The following is an 11,570-nucleotide window of genomic DNA, read 5'->3' as shown; positions in this document are numbered from 1 at the left end:
TTTGACTGAAGCAGATTGTAATACAGGAATAAGTTGATTTCTATCGATAATATCGATACCAACATTAGTATTGATATTACTATTATTATTGATATTCATCAATACCAGTGTAATGAGATCGATACTTTAGTTTTAGTTTAGCTCCAGTATGCACTGCTGCAGTGTTAACACAACAAATGTATACAAGCATATGATAATTGGGTTTTAACTTATTAATAATCCAAAGGAAAAATCACAAAACCACTTAAAGGTCATGAGAATTCATTCAGATTGAGAAATTTGATGAAGCATCCACCTTAATTATTAAAAGGTATCTGTATCGTATCGGTATCGGCGATACTGGCCTTGTATTTACTTGGTATCGGATCGATGCCAAATTTTGCAGTATCGCACACCACTAATAGTAACTATTGTTTTTGTTGTTGCCATGCTTTTAGTGAAAGTTTGTGCAGACGATGAAATGTAAAATAAAGACGTAGTAAATAGCTGTCCCATCTTTCTTACCAGGCCTCCAGTGTCAGGGTTGATGCTGTAGGAAGAGTTGGTGGACCTCGGGCTGTTTTTGGGCTCCTGAGGAAGCTCCTCGTTGTTGTGGTACCAGCGGTACTGAGAAGCAGGGAAGCCTTCGTTCTCCAGACATCGCAGCTCGGTTGATGTTCCCACGGTGACCGCTTCTGGCACACGGCAGCGTGGTACAACAGGTTTCACTGCACACAGACACAGACACACATCAATCTACTGCAACTACCGCCTGTTCTTGTTATCATTGAGCTATTTTTTTTATTTATTTATTTGATTAATCACTTATTGCCTAATGTCCGAATATGTCTAATAATCATTACAGGTTAGCAGAGCTTGGTGTAATGACTGAGGGATGAGGAATAGCCTGACTTTTTTTGGAAATACACTTTTTTGTGTTTGCTTAGCTTTATGAAAAGCACTTTTCAAAACAAAGTGTGTCACCATAAAAGCATTACACATCAAACAAAGGATAAAGCAACGAAATAGAATATACAAAACAGAAAGAACCTTAACAAAAAGGCAAAACATGCATTAAAGAAACAAGGAAATATAAGTAGGTCTTGTGAAGTAAAAAATCACTATTGAATGATCTAATAGTGAGAGGTAAACTTTTAGGAGCTATGGCAGCAAATACTCGGATTCCCTTCATGTTATGTAGAGCTCTGGGAACATCCAGTAGACACTGGTTAGCCGACTTTAAGTTACTGACTACGGACACAACGATACAGAAATACACTCAAGTTATACTCAGGACCTTCATCGCGCAGAGTCTGATAACGGGGGGAAACAGTCTGTAGTCTGGTCAACATGACAGTGACAACATGACTCGTCGGAAGTCACTGCACCAGGGCCAGAAACATGGGCGATTTTAGACCCTAGATCAATTTTAGTGCTTCAAGTTAGAGTTTGCGAAGTTGTCTGTTAGTGACAGAGGACAAACAATTACAGGTTCAAAGGGCTTGAAACAGGTTTAATATCCTGTGTGTCTGTCGCCGATGCTATGCACCTGTAACCCAGTCAAGGAAAGGGTCAACAGAAATGTAGCGTTGGCCAATCGGAGGTGGTTGTGCCAGACTCCCGCCTTTGGCTGAGGCTCTATCTGGTCTGTCAGAGGGAGTGCGGTTGTGAAGTTTAACGTTAGTAGTCCCCAGAGAAGAAGTTGGTCATTTCATGGCGCAGATTAGAACCCAAATAGAAACCTAAGCAACTAAAATTGCTGAATGTTAGAACTTTGTTTCAAATTGGTCATTATTACTGTGACTTATAAAGGTTTAGTTCCATCATAGTGTTAATAGTGTCAAAAAATGTTAGCTGACGTTGTTGTTCAGTAGCTAACACTGGGTTTACACTTTTGCAAGGCACTGTATCCGTGTCACATTCTCATTAGGGGCTGAGCCCCCCTAAAGGTCTGATCCTAGAATCGTCCCTGCCCAGAAATAGTCTGGCACATAACTCCTTGTAAAATAGCGAATTTATTTTTTCACTTTTTCGGTCTTGGCACGTATTAAACAAACAAAATATAGAAGTTAATTAGTGAGCTTTACAGGTGCTGGTAGCCCGATGTTGCCGTTGGACAGAGTCAGGCTAGCTGTTATCACCTGCTTTCATCCTTTATGCTAAGCTATGCTAATCTGCTGCTGGCTATAGCTTCAAATTGAAGGGACAGGTATAATATTGGTGTTGATTTTTTTCCTCTAAGTCTTTGCAAGAAAGCAAATAATCTGTCAACGTATTTGTTTAATATAAATATACAATTAATTGACAATCCTTAATATAAAAAGTGAAGTGCACTATGACTTTCTCTTTATCTGTTAACCCACAAGAATGTAAAATGTAGATGTGCTATAAACCATAGGCCAGTCAGTGATGTGGTACTTGCTCACCGTACCTCTTACTGCGAGGCTAATAAGTATCTCATCAAAGTCCCTTTGATCGTCGATGGCGGCCACCTCGCAGCGGTACTCTGCTGTGTCGGCCCGAGTGGCGTTAAGGATCAGGATGTTGGCTGGCTCTCTGAGCTGAGCTCTCTGCTCCAAGTCCCCTTTTAAGAGAGGGAAGAAAAAAAAAAAAAAAAACTTTACAATTGCTCATTCACATACACAGCGTGCCTTCACAGTTCACAGAAAAACAGAATTCAATGCCAAGTTCTTTCAAGGTACCATTCATTCAGCTAAGCTTTCAGTCCTGAGACATTACTTTGAAATGCTGCGGTCTGCGGGTTAATGGAGTTTTAAAAAAAAAAAGAAGAGATTTTTGCAAGCGGTTTACCTGCTATCCTGTTTTGAAAGTACACATAACTGGGGACACCGTTCTTAATCTTTTTCCACTCAATCCTCGGGTTGTTTGTTGAGATGGACTCTATTAAACAGGTCAGCTCGATGGCTGTGGGGGGGAAACAGAGTGCATCATGAAAAGAAAAGCTACTTTAGCTAAATAGGTTAGAGTGATTTTTCAGCAACTTACGCTCAAATTCATTTGCCCACACAACCTTGTCCGTGGTGCGGAGGATTACCCCAAGTGATGATGGGATGTGACCTGTGAGGGGAAAAAAAAGAAAGAAGGAAGACAGTAACCCTCAGAATAATTTCCATTAGCAGACTTTATTAACTGGGCATGTTGCCTAACAAACAGTGAATTAGAGTGATAAATATAGAACCTCTCAGAGAGCCTTGGGATAAACATTTTCTTATTAATCACTTCACATTTCTGTTTAAGAAGATTAATACCTGGGTCTAAAAATGAATTTCACATGCATTTTTAATGAGCGTGTGCTGCACAGCATAGACTTTGGGCATAAACTGCCTCGTGAGAATAAATATAGTGACAGTATTTGATTTGGGTCCTTTATAGTGGTTAATTGGATAATCATTTGGCTGGTGATGAAACATCGAATGAGAGAGCATGTTTTAAAGGCTAAATTGCTGCAAAAAAATAAAAGAAATGTTTTTATTGTTTTGGCTTTACTCCTGTGCACTGCATTTTAAATGAAACCCTGACAGAAGTTAAAGTGCTGACTTCCAGCTTTTTTCGGCTTTTTGTTTGACACACCCTGGAGAGCAAGTGTGTGGGAAGACTTTTAAACAAAGTCCCTCTAGTTTTAGGGCAATGCAGCCGGACAAAAAAAAATATCAAAAGCATACCGACAGCCCAGAGTATTGTTTCAATTACTAAAGACTAAGACCAAAGGCAAAAAGCTCCTGAAACAAGTCCTAGCTTAAGATGGGATTGCAGTCATTTACAAACCAGGGATTTCCTAATTATCTATAATGAATACATTTGGGTTTATGTGTGTTGTTTTGTATTTTAGTTCAGCATAACTTGATAGGCTGTACGTACACAACACCACATACTCTTGTACTGACAAGTAGAAAGGAAAACGGCCAAAGAAAGTAACAAATAAAGACGAGGCTTTTAGACACAGAGTGGATGGGCTTGTCTGATTTCCGTCAAAAACCAATCTGACGTCAGAATATGAGCATCTGCATCTCACAAGTGTCAGGGTGACAATGTGCCTCTGAGCCATAGTTGGAATTGGACAATGATGTGTTGATCATTAGAGCAGAACATTGTCAAAACATTACAAGATATTTTTCTTTTTTTTTCAGGTTCAGTGAAAGAGCTTCTTCGCCAAATTGTGACACTAATTTACACCGAGGTTTACATGATAAATAATGTATCCAAATCCCAAAACAAAACAAATCAGAAGCGCAAAAATAACTTGACAGTGGGAATGAGCGTAAATTCGAAGCATATTTAATCAACCGTATCTAGTTTCCCCCCCGGCACAAACAACACATGATGAGATGTACTTATTTTAAGTTCACTGCATGAGTTCACTCCTTTGAGCGATCAGTGCTATTTTGTAAATGTCAGATTTTAATGGCAAGGGGCATACATCACAAGTGTTATCAAACGTGGGCCAGCAGGCTGCCAATTTAAGCCGAAAATAAGAGAGTAAGAGAGTATAGAGCGAGGGGTGTGAACCACCAAATTAATAAAATGTGAATTACAATTTCAAATGTACACATAAATTGTGCACATGTGATTTAAAACGCTGTGGATAAATAAGCACGTTCCACCTTCCACTGGTACCCTACACTCAACCTATTGTGTCTGTGCCACTAATAAATGCAATAATTGCTGGGTACGCATATGACTAACGGAACCCATGCTGAGTAATGAAGGCATTATCGCTCTCCCAGTGGGAGAGGGGGTGGGGGGCTTCAAATGAAGGCTGAAATTAGATAACAATATAATTATCTGAGCAGGCCTTGAATACTGCAAGACATCCCCACCCCCCTTGTTTGCCCGAGGCACTGTGCACTCTGACTAACTATCTATTTATTTAAAGCAGTCTTGTTTCCACACGAGTGACCCTGAGATGTACAGTTAGCAATAGCTAGCATATAGCTGACGCTCCTGAAAAAAGAAAAACGCTCCTGAAAGTGATGAAAACGTGGGTCCTGCCAAAGCATCCGGTCATATAAACACAGCTGCCGACACTGACGAGATGTGACTCCCAGGTCTCATCTTGCGTCTATGTTGCTGACTTTCCCACCCTGTACATCAACAAGCTATTTTTAGCCCAGCTGTGACTGGACATCCCGGGAGACACAAGGAGAGCTCCGTCCAACAAACGCTCCCTCGGCATATAGTGAGACAGAGTGAAGAGTTGTGGGCTGAATTCTACAATAGAGGCAGAAGCTTCTCCTCACGCTGCACGTTTACATGAACAAAAACGAGGGACAACAAAACCTCATCATTTCATTGATTGCAACATAGAAGTAGTGTAATGTGTTATTCTAAGTTTACAGGAAATTAGTTAATAATTAAGTTTATCTAAAGTCCATTTGCTTTCATAAAGCTGCAACACTGATAAAAGCTCCTCGGGGGTGAACATTTTTGCATGTCACCCCCCCCCCCCCTCTCTCTTTGGCCAGAAATGTCCAAAAAAAACAAACTAGAAAATGTTCCATACTAGTTTTCTGTCGTTATTAGTCACACTTAATAATAACTGATATGTCGGATGGTGCCTGCACACTAGAGTAACCCAAAAAAAAAATTGCAACTGCACAACAAGGCACAGTGTTGACATATCTTAAAAAAAGAAAAGAAAAGTAGGCCGTGGGAAAGTATAACCACAGTCAATTAACATGACAATATGTAGCTGATTACTAATACGAGTTTAGAATAAAAGCATTCAAACAACAATGGCCGGTCCCCCGGTGACACAATGTAGGCTGAAGAGAATATTTTTGAATTACGAAAATAATCTCAGCGCTTGCTGGAAAGCAAACACAGGCTCATTTTTAATCCCTGTGTTTTTGTAATGCATAGACAGAGCAGATCTATAGTCTGTTCGGAGAGAAATGAGCTCCTAAATGACTGCATTCTGCAATCCTCTTATGCGCTAAATGTAAAAACAACTACCCATCCCCATTCCTGAAACAAAACAAAAAATAGTTCAACTAGTGCAATCTATAAAAAGCCTTTTTCCCAGACATTCCAGTGCAATCGCTGCAAATATGCTGAAGGCAGAGTTAGCTGCAAACAACATGGAGAGGTGTATGGATCAAGGACCACTGGGATTCACAGCATACTGGAGTGACTGTGTAATAACAACTAATCACTCCAGAAGATTATTCTAAGACAGTCATGTTGTCATACGTACTTGAGGGAAATGTGAAAAAGGTACACAGGAACTGTTTTCTTTTTTTTCCATTTTCTTTTTTATTATTGAAGTAATTAGGATAATCACATTTTTTAACAAAATAAACAGTAAACAGCGACACGCAAGCATGTTGGTAGCGTTTCCAGGCAAAATAGAATAGGAAAAGATGTTTATATGTCATTTTGACACGAATACATATTAATAAATGACATGTTGATGTTTGAAAGTCTCTAGGTTTTGACATAAATGCAGATATAAATGTAATGTGTGTCTTTGCTGTAATCAAATCAAAGTTGAAGAACACGCTATTATTTCATTTTATCAATGGGAAACATACATGTGTACAGACACGGCTAGCAGCAGCAGCGCCGCGTCAGACACGTTTCTGGTGTGCAAAGACAGAAAATGCTACGCAGCCACCACGCAACTGACACGCAACACAAATGCCACGCCACGCCACGCAGGCAGTGTGCAGGAAGCCTAAGTGTAAGCAAGAGCTGCAACCATTAGTCGAACAGTTGGTTAGTCGACTCAGCAAGGACTTTGGTAACCGATTAATAGTTTCAGTCATTTTAAAACCAAAAATATCAACGATTCTCTGATTCTAGCTTGTCAAATTTAAGATTTGCTGTTTATCTTATATGACTGTAACTGAATATTACTGGAGTTGGACTGCTGCTCTATGGGGAATTGTAATGTTTTTTTCCCCCCTGTTTTCTGACATTTTATAGACGGAACGATTCATCTATCAATCGAAAGAAAATCGTTAGTTGCAGCCTAATGTAAACATTATATATAACTTAAATTAGAAGCAGGAACAAGCTAATGAAGTATACTGTCAGTGTGGAATAACATGCTTTATTCAACATTAAACCTACCTACAGTAAAGGGACAATCTGAGGAACTGGATGTTAAGGGATTAAGATAATATTCAGGCAAAAACATTCATTTATTCTTACTTTAAACTAAATAATTTAAATGTAAACACCAATGTGTGCAAGTTGTATGATGCATGAATTAAACAACATTACAACTGAATAATATGCATCATTTAAACCTAAAAGCAGCCTAAAACTTGAGGGCAGAATTCCCGAATTTTAACATGAATCTAAAAACTTGAATCATTTCTGCTTCTACTGGTAGTGAGCTACATTTACCCGCTGAGTTACAGAGCCTGAAACACACTTTCAAGAACAAAAAAATATGAAGTTTGCTTTGTCAGTCGCTTAGTCATTTGATTCACACTTGCAGAGGAGCGGGTCAAAAGTTCAACACTTACTAATGCAATCTGCCACTTTGGTAATCGCCCACTCCGCTGCCAATTGTCACCCAGCAGCAGGGTGACCTCACACCAAGTGCACACACCAGGGGTGGATACAACATATATCACCCAGCATCAGCTACACTGATCAGCTCCAAAGCTCCAGCTGTTGTTGTTGGGCAGGGATGATGATGAGGCACGTCATCTCCAACACCCCCATGTCCCACTCTTTTTCATTTTCAGCACACTAATAACACCACTCCCCATCATCAATCAGCAGCACATGATCACTAAAGGTCGATACACACACACCACTGGATGGGATTCAAGCTGATTCACGCTGAATTTAGCTACAGCAACTAGTATGAACTCACATAAATGTATGCGTCTGTTATGCTGCATGCACAATAAACACAGGACAATAGATGCATTTTATTTGAAATTTGAAATGCTCTTGCGGGCCCTGTAATTCCGGGTAACGTTACCCTTTAATATCACAGGACTGACACCTTATGTTATGTGGTTGCCTTTTTCTTTCACCCAAAGTAACGTTTTGCGTTGTTGTTTTTTTTATTCTGGCAATTTCCTTAAGAATTAACATACACGAACTAGCTTATTTCGAGGCTTGGTTACATGTTTCTACAATAAAAACAACAATATGCTTGTTGTGAACGACTCTGGTTAAGCGAAGGGTAACGTTAACATAAACGTGAAGGTTGCTACGTCTTTTTTCAGGTTTGACTCACAACAGCAACGTAACGTAAAAAAATATCTCAACGAAAATAAAACCGTAAATAAACCCAATGCAATACATAACAATAATGCTTTCTCGACAATACACGACCTGTTTATGTCAAGCTAACGTCTGTGTTCTAACGTTAGCATTGACAGCTCCGTTATAGCTGTGATTTAACGGTAATGTTAGCCGCACCTCCTTAAGCGCAGCGACGTTTTTATAATAGCATTGTGGGGAAGGAAGAATAACTTACCTAAGCTGGTGTACAGAACAAAACAAGCGATGAGTTGTGGAATCGCCATCTTGCAGCGTCTCGTATATCGGTTACAGGAGCACACACTCAGCACCTCTGAGAGGTTAGGTATGAGGATGGAGCAGAACAGACTGGTGGATGTTGCCATCGACGAGTTTCCATAGCTACAAGCTCTATGGGAAATAGAGCCCTAAACACTGTCTGCCAGGCGACAGGCGGTGCCAGATATGTTACTCCTCCTCCAAAACCAGTAGTGGAGGAAGTATTCAGATCGTCTACTTAAGTAAAAGTACTGACACCCTGTGGTGGCGAGTAGTACATTTACTCAAGTACAATTTTGAGGTACTTGTATAACTTTTTTCCTCTTTACACACATTTTCATTCTATGCTACTTCATTTTCAATGGTGGAATTTTATAAGTACTCAAAGCACCGTACTCCTCTGAGTAGCCTATTCTTCCATCGCTGTACATTTTGGAGGCAAATATTAATGAATACATTTTTTTTTAATTATTTATTAAAAATAATAATAGTTGCAGTCCTGTACAAAATACTTTAAAAAAATTTGCTCCACTAACCAACTACAACAGCAACAACAAATCCTATTTTTACAATAATGCATGAGTAATAATAATCGGGTAGGCTATATACTATACTTTTACTTTGAATATTTAATGTATATATATTCCTCATTATTATTATTATTATTATTATTATTATTATTATTATTTATTTTATTATCATTATGCATCAGTTACATTTAGTAACATTATTATTATTATTATTAAATGCAGGACTTTTATTTGTAATGGAGTATTTTTACAGTGGTGGAAGAAGTATTCTGCTGAGTATTTTCACCATGAATCGCTTGATTGATTGTTTTCAGTTCAAACCTCAAAAGCATTCAACATAAAATGATCAAAATGATCAAAATAAAATAATTATCAAAATAGTTCATGTCCTGTCAGTCGATTAATTGCCCAATCGCTTCAGCTGTACTTGTAATTTTGTATACGTTTTGTAGCCTAACTAAAACTGACAAATAAATGTAGTGCAATAAGAAGTACAATATGATATCTCTGAAATGTGGTAGTAGAGTAGAAGTACGAAGTGGCATGAGTGTTACAGCCTACTATATCAGTAGCAAAATGCTGACTGTAAGACAACGCTGAGGGCTTAATCAGCATGTGGAATCACTACAAGGGCATCAGGGCAGATGATAGACGGTTCACAGACAGGAAATGCCTGGACATCATAGTGCCAGCAGGCATTGCTCTCTAAACACCAGTTTATCCGTTCCAACAGTACTCCTAGAATACATTTACTGAAACAAATATTAGCAAAACCACTGATACTGCAAAATTAAATGAAAAGATAAGCAGAATATTTCGCAACACCTGAAATTTGCATGAAAATAGCAGAATCCTCTGTTAGTACTGTATGGTTATACTACTGACCCTTCTAAGATTTAATGAATGTAATTTCTCCTCAAGTTGTATCTATTTTTATTATTAGATATAGCAAATGCTTGGAGTCTTGCAAATAAACAGCAGGTGGCAGTGTAAAACCAGACATCATTGCAGCTGTCTCTGCTGTACAGCAGACATCCAAATAACTGCACCATCTTATGTTAATGTTTAGGCAGTAATAATAATAATCATATTATATGCAGTCGATGTTGTGATTCTTCAGAGAACCTTTTATGTTATGAGGATAGTTTATATACAAGTTCTATTCTTAGTCACAGAAAACACACGCTGAATTTAAAACCTGTCTTGCAGTAAAATAAAGTTTAAATACAACCTTGATCCACCCAATAAAAAAGACAAAGAGGGCAAACTAAAATAAATGAATTTGCCTTGTTTAAATCCTCCTGCGCCATCAGACCATCCTGCTCTCCCTCCACTGTTGCAGTGTTGGTAAGCTATGTTGCTAAGCAATTATTCCTCCGTTGCAAGGCCCCATCTGGCTGCCCTTTGTTGCATCTTATAGAAAACTGTACATTTTCCATGATGCAGCAACACAAGTAATAATCTGGTGTGTACTGGTGGTTTTTTTTCCCCCTCTGAGAACAAGATTCAAGGGCCTTGTTTTTACTGCAGTTTGAATGTAAGTGCATTTACATCACACTGGGGAAAAATCTGTAGATGAAATAATGATGCTCAACTCGTTTGTACTTCAGTCAATTGAGGGTGAATCCAACTCTGAGCCAAAGAAATGACACCATCACTGCAACACAGCAAGTCATATTACAGGTGTTGCTTATAGACACCTTCATTTCCTGCTGTGTGTTGTTGCTTGTGCACTGTGAATGTATATCTTTCACAATATAAAAGAATGCAGCAACGTTGGTTTTCGGATTTAATTTCCAGTCGTCTATCCGGTCTCCAACCCGTGAGCCCTGTTCCTGTAAACTTGACAGACAGGCCTGACACCAGTCATGCTATTTAAGTGTGCACTGTGTTGAAATAAGCACAGGATATGAAAGTGTATCAGCCTGCATTATTATGCAAAATCTACAGCGAAATGAAACAGTAAATGTTCTTTTAGGCCTACATAAAAGAAGATTATAACACTGCAGGTGCTGCAGGTTAAATAAATGAAAGAAGTTTGTGTTGTATATTCTTACCAATGAGCGTTGACATGTACAGTATATTAAGAAACATAATACAGAGATTGCCACTGTGTTACAGTAACAGTAAAACAACTGTTGTTGGACTTTTTTTTGTGTGCAGAATGTGGACAAAGGCTTTGTTATTTTTGTATAAAATTTGTATTCAGCATTTTAATTTCCATGTATATACATCTGCATACAGTGCAGTTTTACATACCAATGCATTGTCACTCAATTCTATTTTTGTTAAAGACTTTTATGTAAATGTCATGACAGCTTCCTCAGCTGTGTTTTTTTTTTTTTTTTTGCCTGTTCTGCGCATCTCGATAAAGCTTTATTGCCATTCTCCATGGAGCCGTCCACCAGATGCTGTCTGACGTTCCTCATTCTGGTCACCTGACTCCCACATCCTTCTGCTCACCTGTGTCTCATTTCCCAAATCACCCTGCAGTACATACACCAGCCCCTTTTCCCCAGTCAGCTGCCAAATTGTCATTATTGCTTTGTGCCTTTG

General features: G+C 38.8%; 1 protein-coding gene across 1 annotated transcript in view; it reads right to left on the bottom strand.

Moving 5' to 3' along the window:
* jam3a (junctional adhesion molecule 3a) overlaps positions 1 to 8,590 on the bottom strand; it is a 10,916-nt gene extending 2,326 nt beyond the window's left edge. The window contains exons 1-5 of the mRNA XM_078243392.1: positions 8,444 to 8,590; positions 2,986 to 3,057; positions 2,791 to 2,904; positions 2,411 to 2,563; positions 505 to 707 (exon numbers count right to left, since the gene is read on the bottom strand). Coding sequence (XP_078099518.1) covers positions 505 to 707; positions 2,411 to 2,563; positions 2,791 to 2,904; positions 2,986 to 3,057; positions 8,444 to 8,492 — 591 coding nt within the window. The 5' untranslated portion in view covers positions 8,493 to 8,590. The remainder of the gene's footprint in view (positions 1 to 504; positions 708 to 2,410; positions 2,564 to 2,790; positions 2,905 to 2,985; positions 3,058 to 8,443) is intronic.
* Between the last annotated feature and the right edge of the window lie 2,980 nt (positions 8,591 to 11,570).

The sequence above is a fragment of the Sander vitreus genome, chromosome 3 (genome assembly GCF_031162955.1).
Source record: "Sander vitreus isolate 19-12246 chromosome 3, sanVit1, whole genome shotgun sequence".
Lineage (NCBI taxonomy): Eukaryota > Metazoa > Chordata > Actinopteri > Perciformes > Percidae > Sander > Sander vitreus.
Note: the sequence above shows the minus strand (reverse complement) of the source record. Positions and strands in the feature narration are given on the sequence as shown.